Source organism: Electrona antarctica (genome assembly GCF_951216825.1).
Source record: "Electrona antarctica genome assembly, chromosome: 16".
In the NCBI taxonomy this organism is placed as follows: domain Eukaryota; kingdom Metazoa; phylum Chordata; class Actinopteri; order Myctophiformes; family Myctophidae; genus Electrona; species Electrona antarctica.
This window is the reverse complement of record NC_136797.1, coordinates 40,321,088-40,339,642: the sequence shown is the minus strand read 5'-3', so window position 1 is coordinate 40,339,642 and position 18,555 is coordinate 40,321,088. Positions and strand designations below refer to the sequence as shown.

At 42.7% G+C, this 18,555-nt stretch overlaps 2 protein-coding genes across 2 annotated transcripts in view; both read right to left on the bottom strand.

Moving 5' to 3' along the window:
* Positions 1 to 819: 819 nt before the first annotated feature.
* Positions 820 to 1,224, bottom strand: pmchl (pro-melanin-concentrating hormone, like; the record flags this gene model as incomplete). Its single annotated transcript, XM_079524073.1, has 1 exon — positions 820 to 1,224. The coding sequence occupies one exon, from the start codon at positions 1,222 to 1,224 to the stop codon at positions 820 to 822; it is 405 nt and encodes a 134-aa protein (XP_079380199.1).
* Positions 1,225 to 9,008: 7,784 nt separating this feature from the next.
* LOC306940117 (serine/threonine-protein kinase NIM1-like) overlaps positions 9,009 to 18,555 on the bottom strand; it is an 805,056-nt gene continuing 795,509 nt past the window's right edge. The window contains exon 10 of the transcript XR_013791976.1: positions 9,009 to 9,115. The gene's annotated coding sequence lies outside the window, so the exon portion shown is untranslated. The remainder of the gene's footprint in view (positions 9,116 to 18,555) is intronic.

Genomic DNA, 18,555 nt, shown 5'->3' with positions numbered 1-18,555 from the left:
GTCGGCAGCAATTTTTTTTTTCCTAATTTTTTTTGGTGAGCTCCAGGTTTCATACAGGATGCATTTTAATTCCATGTAAAAAGGAATATATATATATATAGGAATTCGAGCAAGTGGCTATATGCATTTTTTTTACAAAATGTTACCGCGATTTCTTTATTAATTTACTATAGTCCTACTAGATCACCACAAAAGATCATAGGATCTATTGAATGTGACAAACTGACCATTGAGCCCATGACACACAGTATGGGAACCCCATAGTACCTTCCTCTTCACATTCAATATAGATCCCATGATCTTTTGTGGCTAGATGTAATTCCCTGGGGTCTAGTAGGACTATAGTAAATAATAATAAAGAAATTGCTGTAATTTTTGGTTAAAAAAACAAGTTTTTAGCCATTTGCTAGAATGCCCCCACCCCCCTGTCAAAAGAAATCACGAAAATAGCTAAAACGAAAGAAAGCAGTAAATGAAAAAGAATAATAATAACTCATCTTTTACTTTCTCTAATAACAACCTAAAACATGAACCTTGGTTGAAAAAAACTTAAGTTGTCCTTTTAAAGACCGACGTCAACGAGCATATAAGACCATTCTGTAACACAGCAAAAACACACGCACCAAGCAGTTGACAGAAGACACAATTAATTGAATTCTATTTTATTAGTGGAACTGCATTCATGTAGTAAGTATACAGTACATCACTCAAAACGAGGCAGGGATAGGATTTCAGCAGTCATCTGGTCGGTCAGTGGCTCTTGCCTCTGGAGAATGTCCTCGATGAGGGTTAATATAGGGCTTAGAAGACACAGCACATCTATTGTTCCAGCTCCCAGCATGGCCTGTAGACCCGTCCCACCATGCATCTCATGGCGTCCTTCCTGATTACGACAAATCTGTCCTGCTCGGGCACATCTCTGCGCTGCAGCAGCGCCAGGCCGCTGTCGGCCCCGGCTCTTTGCTTAGTTATGAGTCCTTCGTTGTTGGCCCAGAGGTTCCTCCAGAGGCCTGCGTCTGCCACCACGATCACCTTGGCGCCGCCTCCTCCGTTTCGGCCCAGGATGGCTGTCTCTGCAGCGGTGCCGACGGCGTTCTCTGCGATCTCGTCGTCGCCGCCGAAGGCTTCCCGGTCAGCGCTGCTCAGGGATGCAGTCATGGAGCCGGTGTAACACTGGAACAGCAGGGCCGCTGCCAGCACGATGGACATGGCTGAGCTTCTCATGGTGACGAAGATGGTCCGAAGATGGATGCCGGTGCCGAGTCTGGGAAATGAGTTGCTTGTTGCAGTGCTGCTCACCTCGATGTACTGACTCTGAGACGCGCCCCTTGCTCTTTTTATACCATTTTGGCGAAATAGGATTAGCCTCGTTGAATCCTTTTTCCCGCTTCGTCATAGCTTCTCCTGTTGTGTTCAGGATATTAGCCGAGAGCATTACGAGGTTCTTGATTGGAACTCAAGTGAGATATTTGGCAAAAAAGTTAATTAAAATGATAGACGTGTCGGTTCATCTCTGGACTGTGACAACGAAACAGTAGGACATCTTTTGAACAGGTGGCACAGAGAAAGACATGAATCCAAGAATCATTCCCTTTAAAACAGAGGATGGATTATCCATCTATAGACTGCTTTCTAGTTGAAGATGTCTCATGACATGAACCATCCTCTTACTGTGTTGTCGCAACAATGTGCAGAAGGGGATTTAATATGGGATTACAGAGGGTCAGCAAACAAACAAATCAAACGGGTGCGTGGCAGCATTTTGTTGACGTGTAAAGGAAAGCGGATGGTGGATATGATTCAGTATACTCATTCGTGGCCACAAAATACTAATTCGAGGCCACAAAATACTAATTCGAGGCCACACAATACTAATTTGTGGCCACAAAATACTAATTCAAGGCGACAACGAGTTTTCTTTTTTTGTACACATGCGTGGCTGGTTAAAACTCACCCGTGGCTCCCGACATGTGTTGCCGGTTTAGACACATGCATGGCCGGTTAACACTCACCCGTGGTTCCCGACATGTGTTGCCGGTTTAGACACATGCATGGCTGGTTAACACTCACCCGTGGCTCCCAACATGTGTTGCCGGTTTAGACACATGCATGGCCGGTTAACACTGCACCCGTGGCTCCCGACATGTGTTGCCGGTTTAGACACATGCATGGCCGGTTAACACTCACCCGTGGCTCCCGACATGTGTTGCCGGTTTAGACACATGCATGGCCGGTTAACACTCACCCGTGGCTCCCGACATGTGTTGCCGGTTTAGACACATGCATGGCCGGTTAACACTCACCCGTGGCTCCCGACATGGGTTGCCGGTTTAGACACATGCATGGCCGGTTAAAACTCACCCGTGGCTCCCGACATGTGTTGCCGGTTTAGACACATGCATGGCCGGTTAACACTCACCCGTGGCTCCCGACATGTGTTGCCGGTTTAGACACAGGCATGGCCGGTTAACACTCACCCGTGGCTCCCGACATGTGTTGCCGGTTTAGACACAGGCATGGCCGGTTAACACTCACCCGTGGCTCCCGACATGTGTTGCCGGTTTAGACACATGCATGGCCGGTTAACACTCACCCGTGGTTCCCGACATGTGTTGCCGGTTTAGACACATGCATGGCTGGTTAACACTCACCCGTGGCTCCCAACATGTGTTGCCGGTTTAGACACATGCATGGCCGGTTAACACTGCACCCGTGGCTCCCGACATGTGTTGCCGGTTTAGACACATGCATGGCCGGTTAACACTCACCCGTGGCTCCCGACATGTGTTGCCGGTTTAGACACATGCATGGCCGGTTAACACTCACCCGTGGCTCCCGACATGTGTTGCCGGTTTAGACACATGCATGGCCGGTTAACACTCACCCGTGGCTCCCGACATGTGTTGCCGGTTTAGATACATGCATGGCCGGTTAACACTCACCCGTGGCTCCCGACATGTGTTGCCGGTTTAGACACATGCATGGCCGGTTAACACTGCACCCGTGGCTCCCGACATGTGTTGCCGGTTTAGACACATGCATGGCCGGTTAACACTCACCCGTGGCTCCCGACATGTGTTGCCGGTTTAGACACATGCATGGCTGGTTAACACTGTACCCGTGGCTCCCAACATGTGTTGCCGGTTTAGATACATGCATGGCCGGTTAACACTGCACCCGTGGCTCCTGACATGAGTTGCCGGTTAAAACTCACCCGTGGCTTCCCTGTGAGGTTAGGATTTGGTTAGGGTTTGACGTAGGGTGTCGGACTAATGCCTGTCGGACTGTTAGTCTAGAAAAGGGACGCTACGCTAGGGTTCATGTGGTATGGGGAAGTGCGGGGGTCAAAGCTTGAGTTGCCTCTCTGTAAGCAAGAGCTACAACAGGATATCGCGGCTGTAAATCTACTAAAGGTTGCTGATGGAAAAACCTAAAGCAATCGTCAGTGTGGAATCCGCTAGTGGTGTGGAAGTACTAATACTTGAGTACAGTATTGAGGTACTTTTACTTTCTTCGAGTGTTTCCATTTTTCGATAGTTTATAAGAAATGTGTCAATCTTTCAAAAAAAGCAATCCATCCCAACACGTTGCATCGTGATGGATTGCAAGCTTGTAGATCGGCTATTTTAGAATAGCCGAAGTAGGCCTATAAAACAAGGCTTGATTTGTTTTAATGTGTGTTTTGTAATCCTAGGATTGAAAGGTATAACAAGTATGGGTGTAACATGTTTAGAGCAACAATTCTCACCAAGCTATTATAGTTTAGTTCAAACCCAGGCTTCACTGCCTGGATAGATGTCTGGAACGTGAATAAACAGACTGAGGTCTGCTCTCCTATAAGGCATCACGGTAGCAACAGCAGCTCATTAGAGCCGTTACATCAGTGCTGAAATCATTCCTCACATGAGAATGTTACAGTCCACTGAAGCCGAACAGGTTTAGGACATACACTACAATTCTATGCCAACAACACTAACAAATCCACATGATTAGCCTCCCAGTAACAAGGATCATAAAAAAACGCCCCAAATTAATAATCCCGTGGGCAAAAGAAAGATTATATTCTCACACAGTAAAATCCACTGTAAAATGTTTAATTCACCCATAAGCATCCATTTGGTTTGGAACTTTGGACTCTCGGAATGAAATGCCCTTTACAACGAGCACCAACGATAACAATAACTAAAACTATATCGTTCATCGTTGTCTTTCAGCTGCGGTGTGGACTCTGCCTTCCACTTGACTTGCAAAGCTACTGTATATTTTACATTTTGCTGCTGTCTGGCAGAAACCTATCAAAACATTTCTTATTTTCAATCAATTACACACCCTATGAAGCCTTGAATTCATGGAGATTATTTTGTTTTTGTTGCATTCCTAAAATAATAATTTGACGACCAACAGTGTTTCCGGTAGGAGACTAATGCAGCTACCCGGTCATCCAATTATTTGGAATGTATCAAAAACAATAATTCAAGGCTTCATGGGGTGTGTAATTAATTGAAAATAAGTCATTTTTGCTGGTGAACTACTCCCTTAAACATAAAATGCCTTTTCAGGTAGGGATACCAATTTGATCCAATCAGGATCGAGAACTCAGACAGGAGGATACGGGTTAAACAAGTGAAATTGGAAGTGATGAGTCTGATGACACTAAGAAATGAGCAAACAAAATTGGAACTCGAACGCTATGAAATTGAAGCTGATAAATGGGTACTCTCTCTTGATTGGCTGAATTTTATTTGAAATAAATAAATCAAAAAAACGTTTAGTTTTAACAAGCCCGTAGCACTTGCACTATAGCCTCGACGACCTTGCAGTTACAGGCATATGCAAAGGACCAATTTATGTAATTTAGATAGCATTTTATGTAGACATAGCACTCGATAGTGTATACTTAGTTTCATGGTACAGATATTCTACTATTAGACAGATGTTATTGATGTTATTAGCTTAGTTATGACTATTTTTATGCATTTGATGTATTACCATGTGTTGTTCTGGATTAAGAGCGTCTGCTAAATGCCTACATTTTAAATTGTAAATTGTAACACAAAAATATCACTTTAACTTGTATGTTTATTCATAAATGAATGCCCTACTTAATCATACAAGAGTGGCGCACAAATAGTGAAAACAGCAGGTGTAAGTTAACAAATAACAACACGGCACCATACATGCGACGCGTTGCGAGCTTGTAGATCAGCTATGCTTAATATTACAATTATTATTATTATATACTATTAAAATGTTTTTTGAATAATATTAATAATACAAAAGGAAAGGATAAATGAACAATGGCGGACGATTTTACTTCGTGTTCAGTTGGACTGCCCCAAATAAAATGCCTGTATTTACAGGGGTGGGCAACTTTGACGATGGAGAGGGCCACTATATTTCCACACTCACTCCCTAGGGCCATATATTACTGTCGTAGCAAAAATAGACGATCTACAAGCTCAAAACGCGTCGCGCTGCGACGCGTTTTGAGCTTGTAGATCGGCTATTTTTGCTATTTTCAAATTGAAATCTTGAATTATTTTTTTGCTATTTTTGAATTGGAATCCTAAAAATTAACATTTTTATGTAATTTCAAATGCCTTTAATTATACTTGTGTTGAGCAATGAGCTACTAATTTAGACTGAAGTAATTAAAGTGGGTCATGTTTGCAATGTGTTGTGGAATTGTAACAGCTGAAACCAATATTATATCAGTATTCTGACATTAACCTGAGGGCCGCATTAAGTGAAGGTGGGGGCCGCATGTGGCCCCCGGGCCGCCAGTTGCCCACCCCTGATTTACGGTGTGCAGACACACTAGTGACCTGTGTTTGTGTCCAGTACTGTTGTGGTTACTGTTACTATAACAGAAGAGAAGAGACTGGCTGATGGTCTCCCTCTCCTCCCTGGCCAGGTGGTGTTAGTCAGTGGTGGGATGATACAGTAGTAACTATAAGTACATTTACTCAAGTACTGTACTTGAGTAAATGTACAACTTTTTTTTTTAATGTATTTTTATTGAGGCTCTGAGATTTCACAACTGTTCAATCACAATTCAATGTATATAGAACCACACATTTTTCTTTTTTCAACATAACATAGGAAAACAACAAGAACCACAATACAGACATTACAATGCACAGACAAAAAACAAACGAAAAAAAAAGACAAAACGAGTACGTAAATGTACAACTTTGAGGTACATATCGGTGATGTCAGCCAGATCAACCTCCTATCTCCATATTCGAACTCTTTGTGTGTGTCCCCGTGTCCCCTGTAAATGAATGCCCTACTAGTTCTCTTCTCACAAAAGTATCAAAAGTATAGCAGATCTACAAGCTCGAAACGTGGTGCGATGCTTTGAGCTTGTAGATCTGCCTCTTTTTTTTTTTTATCCTGAAAAAGTAGCCCAACAGTTTTGGACATATGAGGTTTCCACCCGACAAAATATGATTTACTTTACTTTAGTACTTTTCATTATTCTATATATTTTATACTTCTAAGCTACTCCACTACACCAGAGGCAAATGTTGTAGCCTATACTACTCTACTACTACTACTACTACTATACATTTATTTGAAAACCTTAGTTACTAGTGTTAGCAGATTATTATTATTAATACAAAACCTTCAACACTTCAACAGTTCGAAAATAGCCGACCTACAAGCTTGAGCAAGCTTGACAGATTTTGGAATAACTTTAAAGAAAAAACAAGTATGAGTACTGTTACTTTTGATACTTCAATATTGATGCCAATATTTGAGTACTTTTTATTTATAAAGTTTTGAACACAGGACTTTTACTTACATCGTGGTACTGAGTATTTCTTGCTGAGTATTTCTGCCACCAGTGCTTGTTTTCCTTGTTGCTTTGTGTGCTTCTAGGTCAGGACAACAGCTGTGTGCCATATGTCCAACGTTAACTATAACATAACTGGAGAACTCTTTATTATTTTCCCCTGCCTACATTCTAAATGCCAAAGTTACAGGATCCTACAGTAAACCATACAGCAGTGGTTCACAAACCTTTCAGGCCCAAAACCCAAAAGAGAGATTAGACATTTTCCCGGGACCCAAACTAGTGAAAATAGCAGATCTAGAAGCTTGCAAGTTGCAAGTTGCAACACAGCGTGAAAGAGACATTTTTTAAAGTCAAGTCAAAAAAGCGTGGCCACCCCTGTTGTAGATCAGGGGTTCTCAACCCGTGGGTCGCGACCCCTCGGGGGGGGTCGCCAAATTATTTTAGGGGGTCCCCAAATTATTAAAAAAAAAAAAAAAAAAAAAAAGATTCTTTTTTTTAATTTTATTTTCACGATTTTTCTAAAATAGCAGACCTACAAGCTCGTAGCGCGCCACTCGGTGGCGCGCTATGAACTTGTAGATCTGCTATTTTTCAATAGCTAAATTATAACAATGCTTAAAACACCAAAAGGGGTTCCCGCCCAAAATGGTTTAAGGTTATTGTAGCAGTCAATTTATATTGGGGGTCGGGAGGGGGCGGGGCGGGGGTCCCGAGACATTGCCAAAGCATTTCCGGGGGTCCCCGGCCAAAAACGTTGAGAACCCCTGTTGTAGATCCTCACTAAATGCTTACTGTTTTTGTCTGGTCTGTGTCTCAGGAGGGCTGTGGACAGTTCAGAAACTCGCCTACCAGTGAAACCATCGGTATGCAGGTTTGGTCACTTCAAACATTATGTTTTCATGCAAGAATGACGGCTTCTATTTCAGCATGCTAACTTTCCTATAGGAAGAGAAAGGCTGTAGTTTCTATTAGCTTGGAATCCCCACTCATTATGTCACTGTCCACAGACAAGAGTAATCAGTGAGTCATCTTATAATGAACTTTGGTGAGGTGAGGACCAATTATACGAAGATAAGTTCAAAATGAGTGAAGTGGTCCTTTAAGAACCTCAAAGCAGAAGAGTGGAAACGGGGAACTCTTTTTCATATTTGCCCTTTGCGCCAAGAAGGACAACGGCTGCTGCCAGCTCAAGGTATTTGTGCGTTATGAAATGATCATGCATACTAACGACTTAAATTAAATCCTACACTTTGTTCTCGCAAGTCCAGGGCTGCCTCTGAATACTTTGATGATATTTGGGATTCATCAATGTCGCGTGCACTTTACTTCAAATCTCTTCACCAATAGCAGATCTACAAGCTTGTAGATCGGCAATGTTTTTGGTTTAAGTGCTTAAACGCCAAGTCTGAATGAAAAGAATGTATAGCCACACACAGCTACCAATGCCACACGTTTGTTGAGGACAAGTATACTGTCCGAAAACGTCATGCGAAAGAGACTCGGAGTAGAGTCGCTGCTTCTTCGCCCGGAAAGGAGCCAGCTTAGGTGGTTCGGGCATCTGGTTAGGATGCCTCTCGGGCGTCCTCGAGGCACGTCCCACTGGGAGGAGACCCCGGGCAGACCAAGGATGAGATGGGGGGGGGGGAGGGGATTATATCGACTCACTGGCTTTGGAACGCCTCGGGATCCCCCAGGAGGAAGTTACTAATGTTGCTCTGGAGAGGGAAATCTGGAGCTCTCTGCATCTCCACATCTCAGCAAAACAGAATCCATTCTTTTTGGGAACAAACATGCTCTCAGTAAGGTAAATGTAAATGATTTCAAGGTCAGAGTTGATGACATGGGATCCAGCAAAGAAGAGATAGGCCTATCTGGGCTGTATTCTTGACAACAAGCTGACAACAAGGGTGATCAAAAAAGTAAACCATAGAACAAGATTTTTGGGCAGAATGTCCTCTTTTGTCAACAAAAGTGCTCTCAGGACTCTAGCTGGAGCCCTATAATTCTGCCCTCCAGTGACGTGCACAGATAGACACTAGGGGGTGCTAGAGCACCCCCTGCCCTTTTGGCAATGTGCCCTTTTTTCAAAAATAGCAGACCTACAAGTTCATAGCGCGCCACTCGGTGGCGCGCTATGAGCTTGTAGATCTGCTATTTTTCAATAGCTAAAGCATAACATAATGCTAACACCAAAAGGGGTTCCCACCCAAAATGGATTAAGGCAACCGGCCGGTTCCACGCGCTGCACAAGGTGCCCTTTTTTAACTTGAGCACCTGCCCCTCTAAATGTCTGTGCATGCCACTGCTGCCCTCCTTTGACTATGCTTGCACCTCTTGGTTCTCAAACATCTCAATGTCACTAAAGACTAAGCTCAAAACCTCCCAAAACAAACTAATTCGACTACTTCTCGGCCTGGGGCCATGACTCATCTTTTTGCAACCCATTTTGAGAGTTAAGCAAATGGAATTGGGATTGACATTTAAAATGTATGCCCTCAGTACCCGCATACCTGCACTAACTACCTCAAAAAAGTGAGCGACACCCACAGCCACAATACTAGAGGAAGCTAAAAAAGGATCTGGTACCACCCACTTTCAAAACCAACATGGGTAAATTCTCCTTCTACAGCACTGGCACCTGCAAGTGTGGAATGTGCTCTGACAGACTCCCTCAAAAAATGCAAATCACTGGCGTCCTTTAAAACAGACCTGAAAATCCACCTTTCAGCAGGCCAAAGGGAGAGGAAATGATTGCTCCTCCCTTAGTCAAGTGACTACCCCCCCCCCCCCCCCCCCAAAAAAACCCCCAAAAAACCAACCTGTACATATAATTTTCTTTTATTGTTACCAGTATCATTACCGTACACGCATCCACCTGGGTGAGGGAAAACCGCTGGGCGAGCGCTGGCGCTTTGGCATGGAGGGTCAGATCTAACCTGACCCCGCCAGATGGGGCAGCAGAGAGTACACTGGGTTCCCCCCTCCTGCTCCCATCTGGGAACTCTCAGGCAGACTTGATGCTCCGGCCACCAAACGGCCTGGCCAATCAGCGGCAGCTAGAGGTGGGATCAAGGCAGGACTGTGTATGCCTTGATCCCGCCCACCCAGTGTACTCTCTCTGCTGCCCCATCTGGCGGAGTCAGGTTAGGTCAGATCAACCTATGGAATGAATTCTGTACTGGCCATATATGGAGCGTGTCTTGAGTGTACAGGGTTTGATGAGGTCAGACCCAATGTCAGAACAGGAAGGACGGGTGTGGAAGGATCAACATATGGAATGTCAGAACAGGTAGCTCTATATATGGAGATCTAAGGTATTGAGGTTTGAGGTCAGATGTAGAGTTGCTGGCTGGCTCCATATATGCAGATCTAGGTGATTATCCAGTCTTCTCCATGTATGGCTATCAAGGGTTAGACGAGGTCAGTGTCGTGATCTTCATATATGAAGATGGCCTGCCCTGGATATTCTGTCCAGTTTTCCTTCTGATATAATGTATCTTAGGGGGAAAGATTTACATACCGTTACTATGACATATGGTGCTCTATAAAGTAACGTAATTCAAGTGGTTATTTACAGGGGTAACCTGAGCCCAAAATGTTTGAGAACCACTGCTATAGCCCCCACCCACTCTCCATCCCCCGAACGATGCCCGGAATAGGGACGCTAAGTTAACCGGAATGCCGCTACACCTCATTGAAAAGAACAAAGAATAAAAAAAATAAAAATAAAATGTCTTTCTCAAAAGCGAGAGGACGAGATGTGCAAAGCAGTGTTGCCAGATATTGCAAGAGAAACAAGTCTATGAAAACATGTCAAAAGAAGTGACTATACTGTAGGCCGTGTGATCTTACACACTTTACATCAGCTATCTGATCTACAAGCTGAGCTCTGCTGTTTTCAAAAAGTCTTTATTTTTTATTTAAACACAAATCTTGGGGGGGGGGGGGGGGGGGTCACTGGCACAACATATTTTAAGATAGGGGTCCGCATATTAATCTGCGGGTCCTTGACATGAAAGGGTTTGAGAACCACTGGTTTTATAACATCAGGAAGAAAGCACCAAAATAAGCAAGTACACTTTAGAAAGAAGCCGAAAAAAAGAAAAATACAACCCGTGACTGACTACCAATATTTACAAGCGACTTTTACAGAAAAAGAAGCCCAAAGTGGGCTTATAATTAGCAGACATGGCAACGCTGGTGCAGAGCAGCTGACTACACTGATGGGTGCCAACCCAAACACCAGGCCTTGACTCTGGGGTGTTAAAATGGGGTGGGGTGGGGGGACCAGGGGTAGAAAGCAACTAAAGTACATTTACTATAAAGTGCTGTACCTAAAGGACAACTTCACAGATTTTCAACCTATCTTCATATAATTGGTTCTTATTAGCGCTCATTATAATAGTTCCATTTTTGTCTCCACCAGGCCGAAGGCATGGGGAGAGAGTATGTTTTGCACTCCGTCCGTGTGTGTGTGTGTGTGTCCGTCCGTCCGTCCGTCCGTCCGTCCGTCCGTCCTTCCGTCCTTCCGTCCGTCCGTCCGTTACCAGCTAATCTCCGGCACCGTTAACCCGGTCGATGCCAAACTTTGCACACACACTCCCTGGATGCCAACGATGAACCTCTGCCCCGCATTTTCCAGAACGGCCTGTTATAGCGCCACCATGAGGCAGCTTTTCACATTTTTTACCTAAAACTGCACCGATCTGCGTGAAACGTTGCATGCACACTCCCTAGAGGCCAAGGACAAACCTTTGACCTGCATTTTCCGCATCTGCCTTTTATAGCGCCACCAGGAGGCCGACTTTTGTAAAACACATTTTTTTATATTACTCCTCCAGATTCTGTCCAAAAATCTCACAAATCGTTACACAGTATCTCTATGGTCATGTGCTCAAGTCGGATCTGTCCGATATTTCATATTCCATCCTAATTGGCTATAATTGGCTTTCACAGTTTGCAAGATTGCCCCATTTTGAACAAAAGCCTCAAATCATGAACGCAGCATGCAATTTACGTGACATCTTTCTTTCTTTTCAAAATCTTTTTATTTCCTTTTTATAACAGTATGGGTGGTCACAGGTTCATAGAAAAAATAAAAATAAAATATCAGATTTTAGTATCAGTGACTGAGGTAAACAAACGTACTGTATAAATCACAGAGATCGTGGGCAGACATAATGAAAAGACTGTTAGTGCAAAACATGCCCCTTCAAGATAAAAGAAAAACATTTTCTCCCCTTCTAGTCCCAATTTAGTATAGCCAATTCCCAATTCCCCAGCCTTACGTGACATCTTTCACACATTTTCTTACTAGGCTGAGGAATATATCCCACCCTTTTCACATTGGCCTGTTATAGCGCCACCAACAGGTTGATTTTTGCAAAACACATTTTTGGAACAAAATGCCTCAAGTCATCCAATTGCCATCAAAGGCAAACATGTTTATATTACTCCTAAACATTTTGCCAAACATCTCACACAGTCCTATTCTCCTGGTGGAGACATGTGCCCAGAAGGGCACTTTTTCTAGTTTCTACTCTGTCTGTGGACTCTTCAGAAACCTACCTACCAGTGACATCATCGACGGCCCGGGAATCCAAGTTTATAGAAACTGCAGGCTTTCTATTCCTGCATGGAAAATTAGCATGCTATAATAGAAGCCATTGTTCTCGTGTTAATACAAAAATTCAAAATCTTGTTTTGTCACTGGTAGGCGAGTTTCTGAAGTGTCCACAGCCCTCCTATGAGACACAGACTTTTTTACTTTTTACCATTTTAGCATTACCATTACTGAGGACCATGATAAGTTGAAAATTAGTGAAGTCATTGTCGTCCTTTAACCGAACCCCACGGATCCATATTCCCAGGGAAACTTTCGCAGAAAACAGCAGGTGATCGACAAGCTCACGGTGTAGGTTAAAAGAAGAAAAAAGAAATTGGGTGACTAATCTTATTCAAAAGAATATAAAACTAAATAAAAAAATGTTGCTGTAAAAAGCAACAGTGACGTGAACTCCTTGCAGCCGCGTACAGAGGCCATGTAGACAGTGACTCTCACATAGCGCTGGCCCCTTTCTGCACACAGACAGCCAGCGCACCGCTTCAACACAACAACACACAAACACCAGAGAAATGTTTTACTTAAGTAAAATACTAATACTGCAACATGGAAATACTCTGTTACAGGTAAAAGTCTGGTCTAATTAAGTCTAATTTAAAATGTACTTGAGTTGAAGTACAAAAGTATTGGCGTCCTTATGCAGAATGTCCCATTTCAAGTTTTAAATGTTTACAAATCTTCTCAAAATAGCCGCAAGCCACAATTAAGCTCACAATGCGTACCATCGCAACGCATTGCGAGTTTGTAGATCGGCTTTGATTTTCAAATGGCCAAAATCTATATAGAGCTGAAGTGGTTAATGTATGTTTTGTAATATAGAGAGTATGCGCGTGACATCATCATCAAACCCGGAAGTTATGCAGGAATGCCTAATGAGTGGCAAAAAACTACTTTCTGGCCTTGACAGCCCATGCAGCCAAACAGAAAAGTCCTATCTGATTGCATTAAACAATGTTAAACTCACTTTGCATGTTGCTTTGCCACTCGATTTGCCACTCGATGTGCCATTCACTTTAAGCATGCGCATACCCTCTATTAATCAAAATCTACAAAGTAACTAAAGTTTTCAAATAAACGTAGTAGAGGTAAAAGTACTGGAATTTGGCAATACTCAAGTAAAGTACAAATTACTCAAAATTGTACTTAAGTACAGTACTTAAGTAAATGCACTTAGTTACTTTCCACCACTGCACGAGAGGCAGGGCCACACCGTCAAGGCTTGAGTGTTATTCCAGCTAGGCAAATAACTAGGCCATACGGATCTAGCAGTGATGATGAATGGCATGTATTAACAGGCACAAATTGAATTATGTTGTTGAGAGTCCCAAGTGCGATCGCATTCTGCCCGAGCCCAGTTTTTTGAGGTTTTTGGAGCGACTGAGTGAAGTCTCAGGGCCCTTTTTCCTCCCACTTATGCGGCTTTCACGTTCGATTTCTTCGCCAGGACGGAAGTGGTTCTTGAAGGTTTTCATGTCAAGGGCCCCCAAATTAATATGTCGTTGCTGTCTGACGGAAACCAGCTAACTCAATTTTTAAAGTTTTACTTTTTATTTTTTTCCCCCCATAACTCGAAATGCTGTTGAACACCCTTTACGTCTGTGTGTTGGTTTAAAACTCACACTCGTGTGAAGTGAGGAGCGCTCTTATCATCTGATCGTACATCACATTCCGTGCTCAGCCAATCAGCTGAGCACATTCCGTGCTCATACTCACAAACTGTGCATATGAGCACAGCAAAAGCTGTGCATAGGAGGGGCTAGCGTTCCTCAAAGGATATTGAACCATTAACCAATGAAAAGTATTAAAAAGCACACTTGTGAAGTTGCGTGAAGTATAAGTGGCGCCTCGCTTATATTAATTTGTAAATTGGTGCATTTATATAGCGCCTTTATCCAAGGCACTTTATATAGATTGTGCATTACATTCACCCATTCACACACATTCATACACCGATGGCGGAGGAAACCATGCAAGGCACCAACCTGCTCATCAGGAGCAATTAGGGGTTCAGAGTCTTGCTCAAGGACACTTTGACACAAACTCGGTGGGAGCCCGGGATGGAACTTGGAACCTTCCGGTTCCCAACCGACAACTCTACCCCTGAGCCACTTCCGCCCCCACATGTTTAAACAAACAGTAAAAGTCCTTAGACTTGGCTGCCACAGTATGTTTGTTAAAAGTGCTCTAAACAAACAGTAAAGGTCCATAGACTTGGCTGCCATATGACGTCATTTCAAAAGCCCGCCCCTCAAAAAGTACTTCTGACAAAACCAGCCAACTCCATTGGACCCTAAAACTGGCTGCTAAAGAAATCTGCTAATTCTGCTAATTGGATCAATCAACACTATTTTATGTTATCATTAAAATATTTAGTGTTTTGGCAATTATTTGGGCGGCAACTTGCACGGCCCACAGGTGAAGAAGAATCAATGGGCTAATAGTTACAGTGAACTCCCACAGAAGCCATACATCCCCAAAGACGTGCCCATCTATGGCAGGAGATATGAACGTAATAATGGAAGGAACAGCCAGGGTTTCCGCTCATTCTTCTGACTGCATCTGAAAAGCCAGGCACACATGCACACACACGTGCGTGCGTGCGTGCACGCACACACACACACACACACACACACACACACACCTGCGCACGCACGCTCGCTCGCACGCAAGCACACACCACCTCTCATCCACGGCTCTAGCGTAACCATGGCAGCGGGCCAGTAAACATGTAATCATAATCAACCACTGTGGCTAACCCTGGCTGTGCTAGTTAGGGAGGAGAGGATGAAGCCTTGAAGACGCATCTGAAGACGTTTCTGAAGACGTTTCTGCTAGTGACATGTTTTTTGATGAAGCAATGGAAGGAAAATGCATTATGTGGACACATAATGTGATTCCGATTCTGATCGTCCCCTTCCAAATCAGACTCAACCCTGGCCTGCTCGGCAGTTGTGGAAATTTACAAGTACATTTACTTAAGTTACCAATTAACATTACCAATGTTAAGTTACCAATTAACATTACCAATTTAATTTCCAATACATTTACTTCTACGCCACATCTCAGAGGCAAATATCCACTACATTTAGTGATGCAATGCGATGATGCTATTTTCATTCTGCGTAATTGGTACTTTAACATTTTGATGCTAATACTTTAGTACTTTTACTCAAGTACATTTTGAATTCCAGACTCTTACTTATACGTAAGGGAGTATTTCTATATTGCTGTATTGATACTTTTACCTAAATAAAAAATGTGATTACTTTTTCCACCACTGTCCCTTCCAAATCATACTCAACCCCCTTGGCAGTATGTGCGGTACCGCACATACTGCCAAGCCACAATGTTCATACTATTGGAAAGGGAATGTTGTTCACTCGCAAGACTTGCAAGTTTTGGGGGTATTAGGTTTTACTTCAAAGGGGCCCCTGCACCAATTGCTCTGAGGATAATGTGTTATTTGTGTGTGGGGGCTGAAAAAGTCGTCGATGTGAAATATTAGCCTATTAGAACATATTCTCCCTCACCGGAGAGAAGCATGCAATTTAGCTTGCAGGTTTTGACACAACAACTTTCAGAGAAGCTCAAACCATCACAGATAACCATAATAACGTAACCTTGTATGTCCAAAACCTTTGCCTTTTCATTATTAAAAAAATAACCCATTAAGTCTTTTAAATCTTAACAATTTTCTGAAAAACTGGTTTCTATGTCAATGGTTCTCAAAAAATGTCATGTCAAGGACCCCCACAATTGTATGTATTTGCGGATCCCCCATCTCAAAATATTTTGTTCTCTGGGACCCCCAGAAGCAAGCTTTGAGTTAGAAATGTTCACTTTAAAGAAAAACAAATAAGTATATATTCAAGATTTGCACAAATGTTCATAATGCGTTGCAACGCAGAAGGGCATTAATTAAAAAAATAAATAAATACAAATAATTAATGTTGAAATATGGAGATACAAGGTTTCTGCCTGACAGCAGCAGTACATTGGGTGTGTAGTGTGTAGTGTACCTGCTGTACCTGCTGTTTTCACAGCTTGACAACAACCAAAGCACAGTTTGACAGTCTGGCTGCTTCTATAAAACATTGATTAGCTTTTCCGACTGTGTTTAACCTATTGAGACCTGATTCTACAAAATGTCTTCTAAATCATGACAGTTTTATGTTTCTATATCAGCGGTTCTCAAACTATTTCATGTCGAGGACCCCCAAAATTACCTGTAATCTAATTGGCTGCCGTCCCCCATCTGAAAATATGTTCTTCCAGGGACCCCCCCCAGAAGCAAAGATATGAGTTAAAAAGGTCTGCTGTGAAAGAATATATACCGGTATTCAAAGATCTGAGCATATTTTTGATTTTTAAAAAATAGCAGATATATAAGCTTGTATGCGCTTGTAGATCTGCTATTTTGCAACGGCTAAAATAAAAAAATGATTAAAGTGGTTAAACACTAAACACAGACCCAGATGCGTTCCTGTCCTTAACCCATTCAGGCCTGACGTCAAAATTAAAAAAAAAAGTTTTCTAAATCATGACAATTTTCGGAAAGATTTGAGGCACATTTTAACGATTTAAAAAAAATAGCAGACCTACAAGTTCATAGCGCGCCACTCGGTGGCGCGCTATGAGCTTGTAGATCTGCTATTTTTCAATAGCTAAATTATAACAATGTTTAAAACACCAAAACGGGTTCCCGCCCCAAAATGGGTTAATGGTTAATGTGGTTAAACGCTAACGTGACATGGATGCGTTCCAGGTCTCAATAGATTAAAGTGTTTAATGCGCTTGGTGGATGTCGACTGTGGATGCAGACATACGGTATACTGGCCGTCTGGACAGTATTCTCCAGTAGCTCCAGTATTCTCTAACAAGAGAACTGGGCTGTTGTTTCTCAGCAACCGAGGCCGTGGGTTGGTTTGTGTGTAGATCCCATATCCATGGAAACAAGTTACTGAATGTTAAATATAGCAGCTGATGTAGGGATGTGTGCACCGGTTAATAAAACTGATCGATTTAATCGATTTTTTTTGTTTTTTAAATGATAGATAACCGATGATTTGATCAAACTATTGGTCCATACCCGGGGTTGTGCCCAACCGAAACTAGCTTTTTTGGGTTATATGCCTGTGCTCGGTATGCATAGTTATGCTTTCTGCATAATGATGAGTACTTTTACTTTTGGTACTTTAAGTACAATTTGATGCCATTACTACTTACTACTCAAGTAAAATGTGAATACAGAAATGTTACTAAGTTAAAATGTGAGTAGTTCTGCCACCACTGTGTAAGACCTAATTCAAGTTGAAATGTGTTTTATGTCTCACCCTGAAAAAGATGGCCTTGTTGTTGGAATAGCTTAAAATCACAGGCATTTATCTGCCTATGCGACGGATTCTGCCAATACTTTTCAATGTTGTTGGGGGGGGGGGGGGGGGGGAAGCTTTGTTCCCATTGAAAAGCATTGGTAGAATAAAGGTTTGGTGTGACCGCACCGATCTGTTTGTGGGTTCTATAAATATTTAACCAAATGAAAAGTATTAACAAGGGCTTTTGACTAAAGACTTATCTTGGCTCCATGGGAACACAGCGTTTCTTGAAAAGTAAGTTTTTGGACATAAAGAAGGTTTCTGCCATTCTGAGATTCTGCACTTAATTCGTATTCATTTTTCGAGTGATGCAGCGGGTGATAAATAAGTGCAAATTTTCCATTCCATTTGCAGCGTAACGAGTGTTTGGCTGTGTTACAACTTACAATACCACTTCTACCAACAGCATGAACTATGAATAATTCATCATGTGTGGTTTTTAGGTGTGTGTTTTTAGGTGTGTGTGTGTGTGTGTGTGTGTGTGTGTGCGTGTGTGCGTGTGTGTGCGTGCGTGCGTGCGCGCGCACAGGATGGATGGATGGATGTTTGATGATTTGAGGATACTCACAATTCTTCCAATGCCACTAATCATTGGTTTGAGTGAGATCTTTTGGCCTACAATCAAGCAAAATTAAATTGTTGTGAATCTCTGAAGGTGGCGTTTCATTTTTTCCCCCTGGCATTTGGCTTTTTCTCCATTAAATTAAGTACATGCTTCACAATTTAATTTACCGGCGGCCACTGTGCCGCAGTGT